Source organism: Mastigoproctus giganteus, chromosome 2 (assembly GCF_048544385.1).
Source record: "Mastigoproctus giganteus isolate SK-2022 chromosome 2, ASM4854438v1, whole genome shotgun sequence".
Taxonomy (NCBI): Eukaryota; Metazoa; Arthropoda; class Arachnida; order Uropygi; family Thelyphonidae; genus Mastigoproctus; species Mastigoproctus giganteus.
The window spans coordinates 138746472-138771212 of NC_143576.1; the positions used below are offsets into that span (position 1 = coordinate 138746472).

The 24741-nt window shown below is 37.5% G+C and overlaps 1 protein-coding gene across 2 annotated transcripts in view; it reads left to right on the top strand.

Moving 5' to 3' along the window:
• LOC150089601 (uncharacterized) overlaps positions 1–24741 on the top strand; it is a 152663-nt gene that overhangs the window by 83341 nt on the left and 44581 nt on the right. For both annotated transcript variants that reach the window (XM_090368684.1, XM_090368685.1), the window contains exons 4-5: positions 11534–11685; positions 21671–21746. In XM_090368684.1, the coding sequence (XP_090224810.1) occupies positions 11534–11685; positions 21671–21746 (228 nt within the window). The remainder of the gene's footprint in view (positions 1–11533; positions 11686–21670; positions 21747–24741) is intronic.

Here is a 24741-nt window from a genome sequence, read left to right on the forward strand (position 1 = left end):
GGTCCTTAGCTGGCAGCTGGGGGAGGCGGTTGGCCACGCAACCAGTATGCTGCTGTAGGTGCCACAGGGTTTCGGACTTGCTCTATGATGTTCTTCCACAAATTTTGGGTTAAGCCAATATAAGCGGAATTGCACCCACCACAAGGAATATTGTAAACCATGTTGTGAGCTTCCATGGTAGGAACTACACCAATCGCCCTATGTTTCAAGACGGCATGGAGTTCACTCATGGGTTGTGCAAAAATCTTAAATTCAGTGTTCTTGAAAATGTTAATGAATTGTCTATACCAATGCTGTACATACGGAACTTTAATAAAATGTTTATGATCCACTCTGTCATTTATTGTACAGTAATACCCCGACTTACGCGAACTCGGAGTTACGCGGTTTTGATTTTTTCGTTTGGCAACACTGCCGCCCACTATCTTCAAGGTCGTTTTTCATATGTTATCGATATACGGTGTGACGGCGGAGAATGAGAGCGAAAGATGAACAAAATTCAACTTTACTGTGCATGAGCTGCACACATATACAAGAATTTGTATTCCAACTGTCGTATTTATTTGTGTGCATTTGAATTCGTGCTCAACTTTTGTCGGAAATTACATCGTTTTCACAAGAGAAATGTTTCACAAGTTTCACAAGAACCCGTTTTCACGCGTCGGTCGAGCCGTATACAGTCAGTCCTCGCATAACACGTGTTTACACTACACGAATTCAATCATACTCTATTTATAAATATGGTAACAATATCTTATAATATAACACGAACCGAATTGGCTTATGCACGATTCGCCTTTGTGTTTACAAGAAATGGCAGTCGAACGCAGAATCACCCCAACTGTACGCAACACGATAGGAATGAAGAGAAGATTCTGAAAATGTATTTATGTGTTTTATATCAGTGAAGGGGAAACACATTTCACCATAATAACGTAAAAACCAACACAATTCCAGCTATCAGTATGCAATTAGATCGAGTTTACTACCAGTTTACAACAGATTCCACTAGCAGAAACGCAACTGGATTGTTATTGTTTTATGGTAGTAACCCCTAGAAATGTGAGGTGTTAATAGTGTATCTCTGCCTTTATGGTGTTGTTTATTCAGTTGCTACATGCGCGCAGCTTTGTTTATGCATATCAAGCGTGCCTCCTCGTTTTGTAATTGTGCTTTATTCCCTAAAAATGAGTAAAATGCTTAAAAGGTGTGAAAAGGAAGCGTACTGGTGAAGACACTGCAAATTCAGAGAGAAAAAGAAAAGCAATCATCGATAAACAGAGGCGGACTGGGTCAAAAATTCTTACCCGGGAAAATTTGTAGTGGCCTCATACTATGGTTTATGGCCAAAATCACACCGGCCTCCGGGGTTTCCCCGTAAGGCTTATGGCCAGTTCGCCTCTGTTGATAGAGAAAAAATATGAAATTGTGAAACGCTTTGAGAAAAATGAAAGACCATGTGATATTGCACGTGCTACAAGCCTAAATGAAGCAACGGCGAAAAGCACATGACAATTGCAAACTTGACAGGTTGAAAATTGAAAAGGGCTCAATTGTAAAGGGCTTAAAAATTTTAGAAAACATAGACTCCAACGAAGAACGCGTTATAGCTACAAGGCAAGAAATAAAAAAATTATTAGCTTGCTACGAAGAAATTCTGCGTGAAAAAAAGAAGGCGCTGTGTTGTCAGACGAATTTATTAGATTTTATGAAGCAATCGACATCGAAATAACTTTTTTACGTAAGTCATTTATTTTTTTAATACATATTTTGTATTAATATGTATAAAGAACTGCAATTTTATTAATATTTTTCTTCTAAACTAGTGTTTTTGTTAGTCCTTGGTCCCAATTAAACAAAATTTATATGTATTTATATGCAAAGTTGTACCTCGACTTAAGCGATTTTCGTCGGACCCACCTATCGCGTAATTTCGGGGTATTACTGTACCTGTCTCCAATTTAAATTTCGCCTTGTTGACTAATTTGCATAATGGTACCTAATGAATAATCTCTATTTAAAAATCTTTTTGTAAGTTCCATCAGCTCATCCAATAAGGAATCCTGAGTGGAGCTGTATCTATATGCATTGTGAAACTGATTAAAAACAATGCTCCATTTATATGTGAAAGGATGATAGCTCGAACAGTGCAAAAATTTTCCGGTATTCGTCAGTTTCCTATAAATTTTAAAATTATATTTTCACTAACCCTGGTTAAAGTAAAATTTAGATAATTTATGGATACAAACCATTAACTTTTTAATAAATTAATTTAATTTAAAGAAAGAATCCAATGTTGTCTGCACAGTTTTTGTCCTGTATTCATTTTTAACTACAGCACAGATGTTATCAAATGCAATAGTTGTTTCTTTATCAACATTACTTCAGGTCAACACATTCTCTATTATGTTCAATGCATTTTGGGCATCTTTTTTAGATGGCAGTGTGTGCGCTTCTTCACTTTTGCTGTCGCTGGTAACAAAAACATTGTTTTGTTTGGTACCCAGCAGCTCTTCTGGTGTTGGCATTGCAGTGGTAGCAATTTCATCATCCTCCTTCACAAACTCTTCAAATTTGCCAAAAAAATCCATATGCTCCTTCAAATTCCTCCATTCCTCACTGTTGCTATCAAATTCATCTGCTGGACCATGTTTTTCGATGATGTTCTCTCCCAAACCACTCTTTCTGAAGCAGTTGATTATTACACTTGATATATAATACTTTCCCAAGTAATAACAAGATTACGGATAGCATCCAAGACATTCGTTTGGCTGAAAATTGTTCCCTCCTATGTTGAAGATCAAGTACCTTATCAGGTGGGCTTTATATACTCTCTTGAGGTTATAAATAATGCCTTGATCCAGTGGTTGCATTAAACTGGTGGTATTGGGAGGTAAAAACAACTGCCGTATGTTTGTCAACTTAAGTGTCTCGGCAAAATGTGCTGTACAACTGTCTAGAATCACCAAAATGTTCCTTTTTTCTGAAGCCATTCTTCTGTCCAATTTTGATAACCAAGATGATCACAGGGAAGTTGGTTAACTGCTTTAAAACATCTTGGCTTGGAAAACTTACCAATCACAAGTGGATGTAGTTTTGTACTGTCATTTGAATTGCAGCATAACAGAACAGTGAGTCTTTGTTTACTTAATTTTCCACCATGAACAGCAAATGTTTTGTTTGGCAGCAAATTATAAAATAAACCTGTCTCATCAAAATTAAAAATATCCTTTGCCTCATATTTTTCAAGGATGGACTGTACAGAACACAACCAGTCTGTAGCCTTTTCTTTGTTGACTAATCCAGACTCACCTCAAACATTTCATGAAACCAAGTTATTCCTGTCTTTAAACCTTTGGAGCCAGCCACTGCTGCATTTGAAAACGCTAATCCCATATTGCTGAGCTAGATAATTTGCCTTTTCTTGCAAAATCGGATCTGATATTGGCAAATTAGATGCACGCATTTGTTGGTACCACTCCAAAAGTTTTGTTTCAAGCTCCTCGTGTTTTGCACCACGAATTTGTTTCCTGTTTTTCATCGCTGCTCCAATCAACCTGATCAATCTTTCACCACAATAGCCTAAAAGAAAGACACAGTCTTCCAGTATGTAACCAGGTTATCACAGGGAAGTGATCACTTCCATACAGGTTTTCCTCCACCTTCCAGGTAACAGAAGAGGTGCAGATAGAAAGGTCAATGGCAGAAAACGTACTGATTGTCATGTGGAAAAATCTGTTTGTTCCCACATTTAAAAGGGACAGGTGATCATCAATGAGCATATGCTCCACGACTCATCCACTTCCATTGATGTCAGCACTGCTCGACAGTACGTTATGTTCATTAAAATCCCTGAGAAGTAAGAATGGGGGAGGCAGCTGTTAACTATGGCGGTTTCCACGATAACAAGATCATCAATGTCTTTCTGGAGTGTATCAGTCCCAGGTAGCAAATAAATAGAGCAGACTGTATAAAAACTCATCTGTAAGGCGAGCTGCTACTATTTGTTGTGCTTGGATTTTTCTGGTGCAAAGGATGTGGGATTTGCATGATAATGGTGTCAAGTTCTGTACAGGAATATGGATGAGATGGTGAGATATAAATAGAAGTAAAGTTATTGGTATTCCTGTTGCAGTATAGACTGCCACTACTTCTAAGAATGTTTGTAATTGAATGTGTCTGGAAGATAGAATGTGTCACGTTTGATTTAACAATAACTTCTACTCCTTGATAAGTAGGACAGTCTGAGTTTCTGTATTGATAGTACATTAGTGAAACTTCCAATTAACTTGTGGTAACAGGAAAAATTTCCTGGACATGCTAATATACTTACAGGGTAAATTTGGATAAGTAAATAGCTGAGCTCATTAGAATTGCTTCATTGGTAATTCCCTCTATAGTTCCACGTATGAATTTATGCATTATTTATTGTAATTTGTAAACAACTATGGTGTTAACTTGGTCAAGTAAACACCATAGTTGTTTTCAAATAGGCCTCTGCAGTTCCACTATATGAATTTATACATTATGCAGGTTTAGTTAGGGAAGATTGATCTGACTTTTTTTTGTGAATGGTGAACTTTTGCCTGGCTTATTTTGGGAAAATTGGGGAATCCTGTTTCCATGATCATTTATGTGAAGTTCTTTTAATTGATTGGACCAGGCTCACCTACATTAGGTGCAAAACTAGAGACAGAAACGGCAGGTGTTATGCTTTAGAAGACTGTTACCAGGCAATCAACCCAGAAAAGCAAACTTGAAATAGTAGCTTTATTAAAATAATTATGTAAGACAAAATAAATTAATTTTAACTTATTCAACTTCAACTTTATTTTAAATTTATAAAAGTTTTTTCATATAAACATTCTGACATTATCATACACAGTGGTTGTGTATGTTTCCATTTACTATCCTGTTATTAAATGATGCTAGACTCAGAGGACATAAATTGAAATTTTATATTAGCAAGATGAAGCAAGGAAACAAGGCTTATATAGCATTCCCAAAAAAAAAAAAAAAAAAAAACCTCCCATTGTTTCCAATAATTTGTCCAAACCTTTCTTAAATTTATACAAAACTATCCACCTCCAAAACTGTAGGCATATGTTTCATTTCAGCAGTTGATTACTCCTTGACTGAATGCAATTTTCTGTAGCAATCCTTTTCTAATCGAAATTTATGCTCCCTTGTGTGCTTAACACCAAAGAAAGTGAAGATGTCATCAGCATTCAGTTTACTTAGCTTTCTACATTTCAGTTAGTTCTTTCTATAGATGCCTAGTTTCCAGAGACTGCAATTTACAGAATCTCAGTATTAGCATTAGTAGAGACATACAACGCAAGAAAGCAAGCTTATGCAGAGCCAAAAATAAATAAATTAAAAAAATAAAATTAATAAATAATAAAAAAAAAAAAAAAAGCTCCGATTTCACCCCTCCATTCGTTCCAAATTCCTGTGCAGCTCAGCCTTAAATTTATTTAGGTTATCAACTTCCATAACAAAATATTGAAAGTCTGTTCCACCAATCAGCTACCCTCGGGCTAAACGCAAACTTCCAAACATCTATTCTACAACTGTCTTTCCCCAATTTGAATTTATTCCCTCTCAGGTGATTCTTCTGAGCAAGAGGAAGAATCCCATCACCATTGAGCATGCTCAAACCATTCCAGGCTTTATACACCTCAATCAGATCACTTCGCAGGTGCCTAGTCTCCGAACATTATAATTTGCAAAACTTACGCCTTTCTTCGTAAGCATTAGTAGAGGCATATGATGCAAGAAAGCTAGCTTATGCAGCATCAGCCAAAAAAAAAAAAAAAAAAAAAACTTCCACTTCACCCCTCCGTTCGTTCGAAATACCTGTTCAGCTGAGTCTTAAATTTATTTAGGCTATCAACTTCCACAACAAGGGATGGAAGTCTGTGTTCCACCAACCAACGACCCGCTGGCTAAAGACAAATTTCTGCACATCTAGACTACATCTGTCTTTCCTCAATTTGAATTTATGCCCTCTCAGGTGATTCTTCTGAACAAGAGGAAGAATCCCATCAGCATTGAGCATGCTCAAACCATTCAAGGCTTTATACACCTCTATCAGATCACCTCGCTGGTGCCTAGTCTCCAGACACTGTAGTTTGCAAAACTTAAGCCTTTCTTTGTATGAGCAACCCTTTGTTCCATTCACTAATCTTGTTGCCCTTCTCTATACTTGTTCCAGCAGCTCTACATCCTTCTTGAAATAGGCGTCTCCGTAGCCAGGTGGGAAGGAGCAGCAGTGCGTAGCATACGCTTCTTGATTAGACCGGAGTTCAAGCCCGTCACCACCAAATACGGAGGATGCGGAAAGGTCAGGGAATGACCACCGCATGTTCCCGGAGCAATATGGCCTTAGTTGCTAATGCTCCTAAAAAACCAAATAACAAACCTTCTTGAAATGAGACCTCCAGACCTGCATACAGTATTCAAGGTGTGGCCTGACCATTGCCTTATACAAGGGAATAATCACCTCCTTATCCCTGCTAGAAAAATTACTGTATATCATTGACAAGACACCATGAGCTACTCTTGCAGCCTGTCTGCAGTGCTCAGAGAACTTCATATCTGCCTGCACAATTACCCCCAGGTCCTTTTCATTCTCTACCACTGTCAGTGTAGTACCACAGAGTTGATACATTGCTCTGGGGTTGCTGTTTCCCATATGTAGTACTTTACATTTGTCAATGTTAAACTTCATTTGCCACCTCTCAGCTCATCTGCTCAACCTTTCCAGATATTGTTGCAGCAGCATAGCATCAGTAGTGTCCTTAACAACCCTGCCAACCTTTTTATCGTCTGCAAACTTGGACATTAAGCTTGATATACCATCATCAATATTATTTATAAATACAGAAAACTATAATGGACCCAACACTGAACCCTGAGGGACTCCACTAATAACATTAGTCCACGATGAGCAGTGTCCATTGATTAACACCCTCTGTCTTCTCCCATTCAACCACCCCTTTATCCATAGCAGCAATTTGCTTCCAATGCCACACTGCTCCAATTTGTGCAGCAGTCTTCCATGTGCAACAGTATCAAAAGCCTTTCTAAGATCCAGGTATATAATATTAAAGTTATTTCCTGCATCCAGTTCTTTTGTGATTCCATCATAGTATCCAATCAAATTGGTCAGGCAAGACTTTCCCTTAACAAAACCATGCTGTGTCCGAGCTATAACTGAAGTCTTGTCTAGATAATCCTGCAGTGTTTCTTTAACCAGTGCCTTCATTAATTTTCCTGGAACAGAAGTTAAACTCACAGGTCTATAATTACTTATGTCAGCCTTGATCCTTCTTTGTGAATTGGAGTCACATTTGCACATCTCCAGTCTATGGGTGTCTCCACTGAGTCCAAGGAAGCTCTCATAATTATTGCTAAGGGTTTGCTTACTTCCTTTGCTGCCTCCTTTAATATAACTGGATAGATCCCATCCACCCCAGGTGCCTTTCTTGTGTTTATCTTCAACAATTTCCCCTCCACTTTACACTCAGTTATTACAAGATTATCTAGCTTACTGCAAGAGTTGAATCCACCTCTGGTATTCCCCTCGCTGAATAACTCCTCATGTGTGAATGTCGATGCAAAATATTCATTTAGTTTGTTAGCTACCTGAGTAGTATCATCAACTGTTGAACCATCGATATCAAGTGGACCAATCTGATTCATCCCCTTCCTTCTAGAGTTTACATAAGTAAAGAACTCTTTGCTGTTTTTCTTTGCATCCCTTGCCAAAGATTTCTCGTAATCTGCCTTCGCTTCCTAACCTCCTTTGTAACTTGGTTACAGATTCACTTGTATCTATCATAGGCTTCTGTGTCACGTGTTAATTTATATGTATCCCATGCATTTAGCTACCTGAGCAGGATCATCAGCTGTTGGACCATCGATATCAAGTGGACCAATCTGATTCATCCCCTTCCTTCTAGAGTTTACATAAGTAAAGAACTCTTTGCTGTTTTTCTTTGCATCCCTTGCCAAAGATTTCTCGTAATCTGCCTTCGCCTGCCTAACCTCCATTGTAACTTGGTTACAGATCAACTTGTATCTATCATAGGCTTCTTTGTCACATGTTAATTTATATGTATCCCATGCATTTTTATTCTCTGCCATATGTCTCATTAGTTCATCTGACATCCATTTCGGCCTAAACCTTGAACAGTATTTCTTAGTTGGTATTTAAAGCCTAGTAGCTTCCAAGATAAGTTCTTTGAATGCTTCCCATTTTGAATTTGCTGTTGGTAACATCATCAGTTGGTCTCACCATATAGAATTTAAATACTGTCTTAGACCACCTTAGTCACCTTTATGAAAGCAAAAACCCTTCCCTTTACCCTTGATGGTGGTTACCTCTTTGAGTAAATCCCACTTCAGCACACTGTGATCACTTCCACCTAGTGGTTCCTTTATCTGCAGATTCTTAATGCATGAAGAATCACTACTGATTATCAGATCAAGAGTATTACTCCGTCTGGTTTCCTCTCAATCATGTTGCTGTAGAAAACATTTGTCCAATAAATCCACAAAAGCCTTTTCTAGTGTGTGACTGACCAATACAAAAATTCCTGTCAATCTCTGGGAAGTTAAAGTCCCCATTATAAGATACTGATTTACTGGCCCACTCTATTTCTCTGCACAATTGGTCATTATACTCATCAGATTTATTAGGCCTATAACACACACCTACTCTCATTTTTTCTTTCCCCGTGTTTGTCACACCAAACAGACTCAACATTGCATTGTCCACCAACATCAATTGGATGCACTTCCTTAGATTGTGTTTCTTAACTAACAGCATAACCCCTCCTCCCTCCCTTCCTGTCCTGTCTACCTTTCTGTACACACTGTACTCCTCAAATTCCAATTCTGCACTGCTTATGTCTGTGTGACACCAGGTCTCTGATATCCCAACAATATCTGCCTTTGATGTCTTGACTAGCATTTCAAGCTCATCGAATTTATTAACTATACTCGTAGCATTGGTGTACATGCAAGTATATACGTACCTGTTTCTACTCTTAGTTACCCTAACACAGCCCATGTATTTACTTTTTCCACTATGACTCCCAGCAGTCCTGGACACTACCCCATTGCCTTGCTTTCAAGGCTGCTGCTCAATTGCATTTCAATAGAAGCAGTGCAAGAATCACTTTCATCTCTGCCAATGGCTACTGTTAATCTATTAGTCCATGTATCCCCCCCCCAAAGCTTGCAGTTTTCTGACCCACCTAACTCTGCCTCGATAGCATCAGCAAATATTCTTGCACCCTTTCTATTTAAGTGTATCCCATCCCTGCAGTCTCTCCTGTTAACAAGCACAGCCCAGGCTGAGAAAAATTCTACCCCTTGAGCCTTTCACAATCTCTCCAGGGCCAAATTGATCGACAAGGCTCTCATCATATACTCCTCCTATCGTATCTGGGCAGAATTGCAGACACTTAAGTTCAACCCTAACTCATGGCTTTTTTTCAGCATTGACTTGTGCTTGTTAAGTAATTCCACTGGTCTCCTACTCTTAATATCATTAGTGGCAACTTGTACAACAATATCACCCTAGTGCCCTTAAAAGAGTATATCTGCTCTACAACATCATAAACCTTTACCTCTGGCAGACATACTCTGGTCCTGTTCTGTCTATCCTTTTTGCACAATATGTTCCCCAATTCCCTGACAATAGGGTCACCTACAACTAGTTCCTTTGGGACCAGTGCATTCTGCCTTGGGGGTTGCTGCTGTGTTGCGTGATGTTGAAGTGCAAGCTCTGGCATTGATGTGGGCAGCTGAGAGCTTGATGGACCCCTCAATTTAAATCCTTCGAGGGCATCCCCCCTGTCCTTCAAGTTCTCATATAGGCCCATAACAACACTGAGTTGTCGCCTGATTTCCTCACACTCTACATCACACACACAGACATTCCCTTTGGCAATATCATGTCCCATTCCTGATTTATCCACAAACATCAAACAAATAGTTCATTTCAATAGACTGTGATTCAGAGGACAACTCCCCCCCCCTCAGTTCTCCCCTGAGGCACAGCATTTCCATTAGTTTGAGCCTTTTGCTTTGCTGCTCTGGTCTTAGACATGATTTGTATTCAAGTTCAATAAAATTCCAATACAAAATATAACCCTAAACTTATATCCCAATGCAGTTATAACACTATATATATGTATTTTGGTATCGAATATTATCTCCGAGTTATGTTATATGATTTTCTTATCCCCTGTCAACTTATATGTATTAACTTATGATGTTACGTTTGTAAAAACTAGTTGCTACATTTATTTAGTTAAAAAAGTACAATTCAGTTGACAATGAAATTTAATAAGATTAATAAATTTTACTGACTAAGGCGCATCAAGGGCTAGAGCCTCAAGCTGCAAACAAATTTGGACTATGTATATATAAAGTACTTTAGCATCATAATACACAGCCATTTCTGAATAAACAGAAAATTTTTTAAGGCAGCATCGTTTTAGGTTATATCTCATATTGTGAATACCTTCACAACGAGTTGCCATGATATTGCACTACTTCGAATAAGTAATGCTTCACCTAAGGAGAAGACTTTATATATACATAGTCTAAATTTTACTGATTAATTGATACTACTATACTCACTATCTAGTTTTCCGTTAAACCTTACGCTAACACACATTGTATCGTATAACAATGGCAGCAAGTTACAAACGGTTAATCTACGGACACGAGGTATTTACTTTCCAAATCGCGCTATCTAAATTCAAAATAAACCACAGTGTTTGACTTTATTGACAATTAAGTCAATAAAGCGGCTAAGTATAATTAAAAACGTTTTGTTCACAGGAGCTTCAAAACTTGTCCAACACGTGGTTTTGATATCCTTACTGATACTAACTAATAACCTAAGTAATAACCCACAAAATCTCTATCTAAATTCAAATTAAAGGATATTCTTACCAAGTCTTACTTGGTAAGAATATCCTTTTATGCCCCCACTAATCTTGCTCATCTCTCTCTCTCTCTCTCTCTGCCGTTTCTAACTGATCTACTCCCTTAGAGGTTTCCAAATCAGTATGTAGTATTCCAAATGTGACCTAATCATTACAAAAGGATAATCACCTCTTTGTCAGTCTCTGCTGGCAAGGTTCCTATATATCACTGACACAGCTCCATGAGCAACTTATTTGCACTGCAGAGTTAATTTCATGTCAGAAGGGGAAGAATTATATTAAATCATAGGAAGTTTTTCTTCAGCCAGTTAGCACTTAATCACTGGAATAATTTACCTCCGTGGGTAGTTGAGACCAATAGTTTGAGGGGGGAAAGAGTTTAAAATTCATTTGTAATTGGTACACTTAGAGGAAACAGGGTTTTTTTTTGGTTTTTTTTGCTAGTGCCTCAAATGCCTCTGACTTTCACTGCATGGTCAATACTAAATTTATCATGCTTTTATTTTTTTTTTAGTGTCATTTTAATGCTTAATTACTCAAATACAAATTATATACTTTTTCAGAAAAAAATAAAACTTGCTTATTGCTCATCAGTAATCCTAACCAGATCAGATCCATTATCAAAACCTTCCACTTCCAAACAATGTACAGAAAGTGAGAGTAAAGTCACTGTTGATAAGCAGAATTATTCCGATTGCAAGACAGCTGTTCCTGTGTAAGTATTTACAGATTTCCAGTAATAATATAGAACTTGAATCTCTCTCTCTCGCTTCCTCCCCCCCCTCTCCACTAGCCTGCTCATATTTTATAAATTATTGCTTATTTTTCCAAATTTTCATTAATTCATAATAATAATTTGTCTCTTAAATATATCAAATGGTATCTATGTGTGGGTATGTTTTAGGAGTTTATTGTTACTGGCAGCTCATTTTGTCTTTCCTTTGACAAAAAAAAGAAAAGAAAAAAACCTGGTTTGTTTTAGTGAGGCAATTTAAGCTTATTTGCTCTAAGACAAAACTGTGTACAGCACTCAGAGTAATTGCAGTCTGACTTCATTCCTTCAGAGCTTGAAAAGAACAAGCTCATGTGAACTAATTCCTTTCAGGTGAACTTTATGTTGGAACAAGTTCACATAAAGGAACTGTTTTGGAACTAAGTTACTTTCCTTGCCTGAACTTGAGCTATGTGTTTTTTAGCATTATTATTATTAGCCATATGGTACAAGGAAGCCTGAGGCTTATGCTGCACCAGCCAAAAAAAAAAAAAAAAAAAAATCCCGAGTTACCCCCTGAGAGAGAGAGAAGTAGAAAGGAATCACCAAGAAAGAGAAGAATGAAAAAAAAAAAAAAAAATCCAAGCCCATACTCACCAGATGTGAGCCCCCAGTGTTAATTCAAGTTCCTTTGCTGATTATCTTTTTGAAAACTTTCTGGGAAAATGTTAACTTAATTTCTCCTTTACCATATAGTTGCTCTGCATGAATGCTGAACCTACATTAGTGTTCCAAGTGTTGGGTGACACACTCACTCTTGTTTATGTCACCCAATGCTTGGAACACTAGTGTAGTGAGGCTGGATTATCAGCCTATTAGTTACCTACTCATTTTGACTCATTGTTATTTTATTTATGTACTGTTTTCGGTGAAGTATTGATTAAGTGAGGCAGAGTACTGGAGTGATTCCAAGTAATGTGTATGCAAGAAGCACTGCTGAGACCACTTTAAGTCAAGGAGCTGGGTGTATATTTTTGCTGTATGAATGCCATATCCAGAAATTTCATTAATCCATTCATGTTCTCCCTTCTACTTAACGAGAGAGAAAACTTATGTACCTAAGGCATCATGAATAATCAGATTAACAGAACAAATTTTTATTTGCAAAAAGGTCTAAACATGTACAAGCCAGTGTACCTGTAATCAGTTTAAATCTCAGTGTTGTCCATTTCCATTCCTCTTTTCAATCTACTGAGCCCTGCTTCTCCAGAGAAAGAGTCTAAATTATCGGTTACCTCAATCATCACTCATTGCAGTTGCCCTAATTATTCACTCTATGATTCCTTTTGTTTCAGAAGTGGTACTTATACATGTGTCCTCACTGATATTCCATGTTAGAAACGTCCTTATGGGGAATCTCCTCTGGGTTAAATCTGTATACCTCATTCTGTCATGTGCATCTGTTGCCTATTTCATTCTCCCAATTCTACAAATCACTAGGAACTTTTTGAATTCTTTTCTCTGAAACTCTAACTTTCATAATAAGAATATATTCCTTGGTGATTTTAACTGATCAAGCAAATTCAAGATATTGAGGTTTTGCTATTATTGATGAATTACTTCACTTCATTTTACCCCAGAATATCAGACTATCAGAATATCAGCACACACCCAGCACTATCTTTTTCTTGTTTCTCAACAATCCTTAAAATACATATTTGATATTAGTGGTCCTCTAGGTACCACAAATCACAACTTGATGTCTTTTCTCCACTGGAGCCTTTCTCAGCCACGTAAAATGGAATGATCAGTGTGATTTCTAGTTGAATTATTGTGTTGAATCTTCTCATCCTAATGTTTTCTCAAATCTTGCTCATCCTTTATCTAAATCTTTGTTTTATAAATAAATGTGCTAAGGCTGTTCAAGATAAGAATGTAACATATCTCAGTTGGCTTTTATCTAAATCTCCAGCTTCATTTTCTGAATATACTGAAGCTCATGACAGTTGAAAAACTTGATCGAAACTTGATTTTGAACAGGCCAACAGTAGAAAATTTGCTTCTTTTCCAGTTGGTAGTTTGGCCTTCTGGTGTCTTGCTAAAGCTGTTGGCCACAGCTTCTGTCCACCTGTGCTGCAACCTGATCATACTATTGCATTCTCAGTTACAGTTAAACTGACTTCTTAGCATCCTACTTTTCTCCTAATTCTTCTATCAAAGATCTTGAAAACCTTGTAAATCAACCATACACCCTCGTCTCCTCGAGTCCTACAACATGATATTAGAATATTGTACGAATCTTCATGATTAAAATAAAATCTCCAGGTCTCAATGTTAATTTTTTCTAATTGATATCAAAACCTGTTCTCCTGAGCTTGCTGCTGCTGTTACTACTGATGCTTTATAGAATGTTTCAGCTAGGATGTCACTGGATTATTTAGCCATTGCCATTTAGCATTAGCATTAGTTTAGGCATATGATGCAAGAAAGCAAGCTTATACAGCATCAGCCAAAAAAAAACCCCTTCCCATTTCAGCCATCCAGTCACTCCAAATGTTTGTCTAGTTCAGCCTTAAATTTATTTAAGCTATCAGCTTCCACCACAACAGATGGAAGTCTGTTCCAGCAATCAACTACCCTTTGGCTAAAGGCAAACTTCCACACACATCTATTCTACAAATTTAACTGTTTGATTTTTTTCCCCAAATTACGTTAATATCTATGTCTTTGGTAATAGTAGGTGCGAAGTGTATTTGTGAGTCATTTTTGCAGTTCATCTAATTTACCTAGCTTTTGCTTTCATTCTCTTGTAATTATTGAGGTTTGCTGTTGTAGGATGCTTATGAAGTAAGTTCCATGCTTTGTGTATTTCTTGTTTTACTATATTGCAAGATTCATTCCATCACAGGGTGACATATTTGCATTTTTCTGCTATATGACTGGGATATTGACTTGGTAGCTGTTTCTAGTATTTGCTTAGTGATGTATTCAGTCACATTGTCTATGGGTTGATTCTGTAAAAAGTGATTGTTAAGAGAAATTATTCTAGAAAATTTTTTTTCAATCTGCTTTGGAGAATTTCCAGGTTGTTTGATTTTTTTCCATGTAATTATTTTGATGTTTGTAATTTGCAAATAATAGGAAAATGATGACTACCAAGAGAGTCATTTAGTGGTGTCCACTCTATGCTAGAGAAAAGAGTGAAGTGTATACAGAAGTCAATAGCAGAAGTGGATGATCCTGTTGGGAAACAGGATCCACCATGAGTGTGTGATCCAGTACATTTTTTACTATATGTTCACTTTTGTCCATATGGGAAGAACCCCATAATGGGTAGCGCCCATTGAAGTCACATAATAAGCTGAAGGAAGTTGTTAGTTGCATTACAATTTCTTCAGGTTCCTTAGTGGTATAAATCTGTTTTGGAGAAAGATATATAGAAACAACAGTTAATGAAATTCCCAGCATCATGCAAACAGCAACTGTTTCTAGGGAAGTTTGGAGAGAGAGAGATTTGTCTGGATGTACACTAGAATCGCCACACACACCTCATTCAGAGGAGATAGAATTTGTCTTTTCAGTACAAAGTACAGTTGTTAATTTTAGGAGTCACCCGAGGATTCAGATCAGTCTCTTGCAAGCAAATATCTGTATGGTCATATCTAGAGATAAGGTCATCGATGTTGTCAGTATTGCTGTTTATTCCACTCTATAATTTGTTGCATTATGTTGTTTTCAGAAAAGAAAATGAATCATATTATTTTTTTTTGGGTTGTTTGCATGCATCATTCAGGTTTACTTATCTTTTTTTGGGAAAAATTGTACCTTCAGACTTCATGTCCCTACGTCCTTAGTTAAATCTAGTCTCCATGTCATCTTCTGCATGGAGATCTAACACAGTTTCATCATGATTGCAATTGTCTATATCCATACCAATTTGGTTTGGTTGATATCCTCAAGAGTATTTGCCTTATGTACTTTTTCAGGTGCTGTGTTACATAGATTGACCATCAGTTTGTTTTGTGATTGATAAGGATATATTGATTGATGAGGCACAGTTTGGCATATGGATGAGTTGAGAGCACCATTCAAGCCCATTCTGCTATTGATATGCCTGAGGGGGAATGTCACCTCTGTCTGAATCCCTACAGATTTGTCAAAGCAGTCTGCATAGTTCTGAATATGGTTTGCATGGGGTTTGTGGTGGATGAGAGTAATTATTTACCTGTTGCCTATTGTGGAGAGGAACATTCCAATTTTGTGATATTTCAAGAATCCATAGGCCTGCTGGTCTTATTTTATTAGGTTTATTTTTATAGAGCTTGAGTAGTGGTGGATTAAAGATGTACGATTGAATGGGATGCAGAGAGCTACTTTGTATTTTGGCTGCACATTTAAGTAATAACATTCTTCTGCAGAGGTATAGAGGGGGCTCATGAGCTTCAGTGTATAGACTATGAGTTAAGATATTCTATAAGCACCAAGTGCAATCTACAGTGCGTTATGTTGTATAGGATGCAGCCAGCAAAATCATGCAATCTGCTTGCCAAGACAGGGCAGATAAAGCTCTTAACATGTTCAGCTTTTTGAGACAGTTAATATATACAAATTTAATATGCCTAAAGAAGTTTAACTTGCTGTCAAAATTAATCCCAAGAATCTGATATTGTTGGAAATTGGAATGTTGTTGTTGATGGGGTTTTAAGTGCAGTGGCTACTTAGGCCATATTGCACTTATGAAAGTGGTTCATATACTGCCCGTGTTGGTTGATGTAGAAGCAGTTAGAAACGGCTATACAGTCCTATTCATTTTAGGAAGGAGAAGAATTCTCTGAAATTTGATTTTTCACCTATGATATGATATGATAAGAGACAAAGGTTCCTTTAAGCTTGCCAGAGAACTGAATGACATTAGTCGATCATTATTATATAGAGTACATTCCAAAAGTATGTGTTTGACTGTGAGTGGTGTATGACAATGATTACACTGAGGAGGGTCATTCCCTGACAAAAGGAACAGATGAGTTAAATGAGTATGGCTGATTCTGGCTTTAGCTAGAATTACTTATTCTTGTCTGTTTGCAATGAGGCTGGAAGCCCATAATTTTGGTACAGGTTTAATTTGGAGTAGTTTATTATGAATTTGTGCTTGCCATTGAAGAATCCATCAATCTTTACATATACTTTGTATATTTATTTTATAATCTCTGAACAGTACTAGGGAATTCATTGGGGCTGAGCCGGATGGATGTTTGGCAGCATGATCTGCAATTCATTTCCTGATATTCCAGTATGGCCTGGGATCCAGCAGAAGATAACCTTTTGTTGATGCCCTCTGAGATGTATCAACTCTGTTCTAACGAGCTTTAATAATGGGTGATTAGGTGGGGAATTGCTTTTCATGGCTAATAAGGAACTTTGCAAGTCTGTGTGTATTATGCTCTTTTGAATTGACATATGGAAAATATTTTCTAAAGCAAGTTTTAGGGCATATAATTCAGTTGTGTAACTACTACACTCTGTTGGAAGAGATAGAGAAATGGTAGTATCAGGGTGTACCACTGCTGCACCCGATCCACTCTCAGACTTCAATCCATCTGTATATATTTTAGCGAAGTCAGGATAATGTTGAGTATGCACAATGGATGTTAGTATGTAGCTGTTGGCTGTTAATGTCTGATAGAGTGTTTTCCCCACAGGTGGAAATAATTGTCACAAGATGGCATGATGACAGACCATGGAGGGTCAGGATCTATAGGATCTTGCAAGATTTTATTGAAGTGTATATCCCAGTCTTCTGCTAGTTGCTTTAATGTAATACCAGCAGGCCAAACTGTCTATGGTTTGTTTCTATAGAAGGTCATAAACTGCGGATTATAAAGTATTGACCAATTAGGACAGGTCACCTGGCTTTGGATCTTGGTTGCATAGTTCAGCAGCAACATCTTTCTCCTGATATTTAGAGGAGGTTCGTGGGCTTCAGCATACAATCTTTGCACTGGAGATGTTCTGAATGCGCCTAGTGCTGTTCTAAGAGCTGAACGTTGAATAGGGTTGAGGCAAGATAAAGCATTCTCACTAGCAACATCGAAGACAGGTGCACTGTAGTCCAGGCGTGATCTGATTATGGATCTGTATAAATGAAGCAGACTGTAACTATCTGCTCCCCATGCTGTGGTTGATAAGACTCTGAGTATGTTCAGTTTTTTTTTGACAAGCAGTCCGGAAAAGTTCAATGTGCTTTTGGAAATTTAACTTACTGTCAAAGAACAATCCTAATACTGCATCTGGTACAGAAGTGAATGGCAGTAAATTTCAAGCATGGTAAGTGGTTGATTATAAGATAAAGCAGAATTGTCAGTGAAATTCAGTCTGGATTTCTCTGTAACAGTTTTATGTTTTTGAAATGATTGGTCATAAGCATTACAAGAAGACAACAGAGAAAATACAATTCCCAGTGCATTTGATATATCTGTAGGATTAGAGAGCTCTTGTCCATTACAGTTCAGTAGTGGGGTGGATAAAGATGGAAATTTACTGTTCAGACATTTTATTTTTCTCCAGATTAATCTGATTTCGGTATTTTTATTAACTGATGAAGCAAATTCGATCCAACTTTCTTTTCTTGCTTTACATCTGATATAACGAGCTTTAGCTCTCAGCCATTTATAGTTAATAAGATTGGATGTAGTTGGATATTTGCAGAAAAGGTTCCATGCTTTGTTTTTCCCTTTTTTTGCATTGTTGCAATCTTCATTCTACCAGTAATTTATTTTTCGTCTATTTCTTACTTGATATTGAGGAATGGCAGCAGATGCGGCTGCCAGCATTTGATAAGTGATGTGCTCAGTAACACTGTTAATGGAACCGGACCAAATGATATTGTTGTCAAATGATATGTGTGTTCTGTATTTTGTCTAATCAGCATGCAAAAATTTCCATTTAATTGGATTTTCTGCTTGGAAGGAATAGGATGTTTGAATTTTGCAGATTAATGGATAATGGTCGCTGCTATAAGGATCACTCAGAGTTACCCAATCTATACTTAGAAAGAGGATTGGAGAACAAATGGATGGAAAGGTCTATTGCAGATGTTGAAACTGTAGGGAGATGCACATATGTAGGAGATCCAGTATTTAGTAACGTTAAATTCTATATATCGATCAGCATTTTGATAAGCTTACCTCATCTGTCTGAGGTTGGGGAACCACATAATGGATGATGTGCATTAAAGTCTCTTAGTAAACAAAATGGAGATGGTAACTGTATAACAAGATCTTTGAGTTTCTGAATAGTATATTGATGATCAGGCGGAAGATAAATTGAAACCAATGTCAGAGTAATACCACTAACAACACCGTGACAACGGTTTCTAAGGATGTTTGTAGTGGAATGCGTCTGGAGGGATGCTTGAATCCACAAGTATCGCTACTCCTCCATGAGCTCTATTGAAGTCAGCCCTGTCTTGCCTGAATACAGTGTAATTTTTGATTGAAACTGAGACCAGAGATGTTAAATTAGTTTCTTGCAAGCACATTACAAGAGGTTTGTATTGGGGAATTAATTCATGAATATCATCGATATTACTGCAAAGACCTCTACAGTTCCACTGGATAATATGTTCCATTATTTGGATTTATAAGAGGAAGATGAATCTGTCTGCTTTTTATGCATGGGTTGTTTATAACAGTCAGGTTTAGATTTTTCTTTTCTGGGAAAATTGGGGCGTCCTGAATCATTTTTATCTTCCATATCACAGTCTGCATGTAATTCAAGAAAATCTTCCCTTTTTGGGTATATCATCGATCTCCATGGTTGTGGTTGCTTCGCCTCCACAGGATCTGATTTTTGCAATTTTTCTGCTACTTTACTGTGGGTTAGGTTTTGAGTTAGAATTGTGAGTGGTGTACCCACAGTGCCTTGCATTCTGATTGAGTATGAGTTTTGCAACCTCAATTTGGACGTGTTGCATCTCCACAGCATGCTGTCTGGGAGTGACCAAATTTCTGACTTTTGTAGCATCTTAGAGGGTTCGGGATAAAGGCTGAACATGGCAGTTTAAATAACCTGCTTGTAGATTCGGTGAATTGAAGGTTAAAATTATGCTACGTGTTGGGACTAAGGTGCCATCTTTTCGCATCATGATTCTCTTGACCTGAGTTACATTTTGATCCTTTAGTTCCTGGATTTATTTCTTCTTCAGAAACATTTAATAGGTCCCATTCACTGATCACCTCCTTGGAAGAATTCAGGATGTTATGTGGAGTGACTTCAATTGGAATTCCACTTAAAGATGTAAGTCTTAGCAGTAGGTCAGAGTGTCTTGGGTGAGAGGTCTCTATTAACAAGTCTCCAGATTGATGTTTCACCATTTTTGGAGATGCTGCTGCATTTTCAAGGCATCGTTATATGATGACAGGGGAGAGCTTCCTGACAGGATGTGAAGACAAAGAATGTTTAATCAGGAAACTGGAGATTCCTGCTTGTTTGCATCCTTTTTTAGTCTTTTCGACAGCAAGAAGTTATGATCAGTTTCATCGTTGTCATGTTGAGAGCTTTTTTGGCTCTAATCGTGGGACATCATTAGTGTCAATATTTACTCCTTTTAGCCCTATGAGACGGACTTTCTTCTCCCAGGTTACCGGCCCTGCCATGTGGAAGCAGGAGCAGTGCCACCAGTGACCAAGCGGTTATTAAAGTTAGTAGAGTAAGTTAGTATTTAATATAAATACTAAAAAAAAGGAAGGTAGATTCCCTTTCTGGGTTCATACGCAGACTTTTTAGGCAAAGAACCACTTTAAGTGAGCAAAACGGGAGAAAATCAGACAACATCACTTTAAAAGAGCACTGTATGAATTTCAAAGAAAAATCGCTTGGCACTCAAAGCCCTCGGAATGGTGAAATTTGATATCTGAAGTTCAGGATCTGTATGCAATTTACATTGATTGCAAAAGTGGATTGCAACCATTTTCTGATGGGAAAGACAATATCCATTGAACAAGGCCTACTTTTGTACTTTATTGAGGGATATCTACAATTGCCGTACAATAGATCTCATATTCTGAGAATGGCAAGAAATGGAGAGAGAGATCGTCAGTGTAAAGGTATGCCTCTTCAGTATTTGTGAGTTATTCTGTATTGAATCAATGCTAAGGGTAAACAGCGTTGCACTCAATACTGAGCCTTGTAGTACTCCCAGTGAGAACATATTAGAAAGGAAGTTCTGATGTCGAACCCAGAAAGAGAGGCTCTGGAGGAAGTTTCTAATAAATACAGACAGGTTGCCTCGTAGACAAAGGGTATGAAGGTCACTGAGAATGCCATAACACTAGAGTGATTGCTGACTGATAATACCGGGTAGTATTTAGATGCCTTCTAACCCACTACTTCTTACCAAGAAGTAGTGGGTTAGTATTAAGTATAAGAAAAAGGTTACTTTCCTTCCTGATATAAAGTATTTTCTTTAAGTCACTTAATCACAAAATTGCTTGGTACCTGGAGCCTCGCTAGAGTAACTTAAGTGGTAAAGTTAGTTTGTTGGTTAAAGAAGGGGAAAATAGAAAGGTGACTTTTCTTTCTAGGACTTGCTTATAGTTTGTAAAGCAAAATCTACTTGCTTATCTATGAAAATGGAACAAAAACTTCAAAAACTAAATGGAGAATCTTTGCTTTGAAACTGGATGCCAAGTATTCTTTTACCAGAATACTTGGCATTCAGTTTCAAAGTATTCCTTTACAAGAATACTTGGCTGGATGCCAAGTATTCTTGTAAACAAGGGGCTTGCTTGAGATGATTTTCAGCTGTGGGTCATCCCCAGTTAAAATAATCTGTTAAATTTTATCAAAGTAATTTTTTTTTAACAAGGGAACTCAGATAATCACCAAAATTTAACAAGGGGGTTCTCACCCAAGTCCCATCCATCACTTACTTGCATATAATACTTAAACTGAGTTGATATACTGTAAAGTTTTGTTTTATTTTTTATAGCACTACAAATGCTGATGATTTAAAGAAATGCAAAGATGAAATCACTTGTCCTGTTTGTTTTGATAGTGTAAATATGGTAAGTAGTTCCTTTTTTTTCTAAATTCTAACAGTTATGTAGTAGGGCTTCAATTAACCAACATTCATATAATCAAACATTTCATTTCAACCCACTCCATATATAATTAGTATGAATAATGCAGTTGTCACGTGTTTATTTGTTTGGGGGTTTTAAGGCACAAGGGCAACATGGCCATAATACTCTTAACTATGGTGAAGCTCAGTGCTCTGTTTTTTATTAATGTGGATTGCAATTGAAGTTTAGAGTGCATTATAGAGTTGTATCTGTTTGAGGAAAGTAAAAATTTTGTCCACGTGTGGCTTACCTGCTAGGAGATGAGCTATACTCAGTGTTCTTTGCTGAAAATCAGGCAGAGAGAGTTTGTCACTCACCGTTGTAAATGGGACAATCAGTGAGTATATGCTGGACTACAAGATGGGTGTTGTAGTTTGTGTACTGTGGTGGGTCAGTTGCCACAAGCAGATAAAGATGGTCAGGTGTGTGTGGCCTATCCATAATCAGGCTAATATGACTTCTTCATGTTGGTTCTCATGTATACTAGATCTCCATGGTTTGAGATTTTTTTTATACCAAGTAGCATGTTGTTGCCTTGACTCTGCCAGCTGTGTTGTCATTGTTCAAGATATTGTTTCTTTATAATGTACTTGTAATCAGATGCAGGTGTAGTAAAGGACTGGTCTATAGGATCAGTGGCAGTTTTGGCAGCTAGGTCGGCCTGCTTGTTTCCAGAAATTTCAGAGTGACTAGGGATTCAATGAAAGAGAACTTGTTTCTTCTGGTTTAACTTAGAGTATTCCAGAGCTGTATAAGTAAGAGATTATTATTCTTCATATTCCATTGTATAGCTTGGATAACACTTATGGAGTCAGTATATATAACACTGTACAATATGATTGTTGAGAGTGTGTCATTTAAGGCTATGTGGATAGCACAGAGTTCTGCAGTATAGCTGCTACATCCAGTAGGGAGCTTCTTGGATATGATAACGTTGAGAAATAGTGCTGCTGCACCAACATGGTTGTCAGTTTTAGATCCATCTATGTAGACTGGTGTGTACTGGCCATGCTGGATTCTCAGTGTGGCATGTATTTGCAACATGTTCTGTTGGGACAAGTGTGTTTTCCTCAGGTTGCGAATGAAAGGTCACACAGCAGTATATGATATGTCCAAGGTGAGATTGTATCAGAGACAATAGGCTGTAGCTTACTAAGGTCAATTTGCCAGTCAGCCTGCAGTGAGCAAAGATGTGTCCCAGGTGGTGGATTTATAGATTGATAAGTTCTATAAAGGTTTTCCCATGGAGAGAAAAGTCTGTTCCAAGTGGGGTGTTGTTGTTGTGAGGGTTTGATGGCACATAAGCCACTTTGGCTTATGTGCCATCAAATGAATGCACCTATTCATTTATTATAAAAAGAAAATCTCATACAGTCAGAAAAAGTCTTTAATCAGAAAAGATTCAAAATTCCAGTTTGCTTGAGGAAGTGGAAAAATTCAGAAATATTGAATGTCACCAATCAAATTCTCTAGAGTTAATTGGTTGACGAAGATTAACCAGTGAGTTTAGGGTTGAAATTCTGTCTTGTTTGTAGTAGGGGCAGTCAATGAGAATGTGTTTAACAGTCAGATTTATGGAACAATGTGGACACTGGTGGATCATCTCGTGTGAGTAAATGAAGGTAGGGCAAGTGAGTATGACCTATTCTTGCTCTTGAAAGGATTACTTCTTGCCTTCAATGTATAGACACTGGAGCACCAGATTTTCAGATCCTGTTTAATCTGAAAGAGTTTATTATTAGTTTGAGAGTGCCATAGTGCTGTCCATTCTGATAGGCAAGCAGCATGAATAATTAGTGCATAGTCTCATGCTGGAACAGGGATATTGGTTAAATTTGAAGCGGTTGGATTTTTTGCAGCTTTTTCAGCCAGTTCATTGCCCAAAATACCAAAATGTGCTAGAATCCAACAGAAGGTGACCAGTTTGTGGTGTTCTTCAAACTGCAGTAATAATCTAATTTCATCTGGAACAGGGTGAACTTTATTTGAGGAATTACACAATGTCTTGGTTGAGCTGAGGGAATCAGTGTAAATTACAGATTTTAAGGAACAGTCAGAACAGAGATTTTGTAAAGCTAGTTTAACTGTGAATAATTCAGCTGAAAAGATACTGAATTCAGATGTAAGGGATGCTGAAACAATGGTATTCAGAAACACTGCAGCTGCTCCAATATTTGAATTAGTTTTTAGATCCATTGTATATTGGGGAAAAAGCAATATATCTTTGAGTGTTGAACTGCATGAAGTTGTCTGATTGATGCTTGCAAAATATTCTTTCCTCATTGAAAAAGGTAAGTGTCAGAGGTTACTATAGGAGGAGGAACCCATGGTGGTTGAGTACAAGTTGCTATTGTACAGAATGGATGAAAACATTCCAAACCTGTATCAGTTCAAGAAGGTTAAGACTTGCTGGTTTTACTATGCTCGGTTTATTTCTGGAAAGGTTTACTAATGGTGTATTGAAAGGTATGATTGAATGGAATGCAAGGAACAACTTTGTATTTTGACAGAATACTTCAGCATTGGTGATTTCCTACATAATGTGATAGTGGGGGCTCATAAACATCAATGTAAAGGCTGTGCTGGTGATGTTCTGAATGCAGCAAATGCAATTCTTAATGCACTGTGTTGAACTGATCAAGCTAGTAGCATAATGCACTCACTTTGGCAGAATCATAGATGGGAGCTCCATAATCAATACAGGATCTGATTAATTGCCCCATATAATCGAAGCAGGGAGGTACGATCTGCACCCCATGTTAGGGCATATAGTATTCTGAGTATGTTTACCTTTTTTTAGATAGGCAGTGTATACTTTTTTAATGTTCTCTAAGAAATTTAACTTGTTGTCCAGGATTAAACTTAGAAATCTGATGATATTAGTGACTGGGATGGTGATATTAGAGATTTGAAGTTCAGGATCCAAATGAAATTTGCA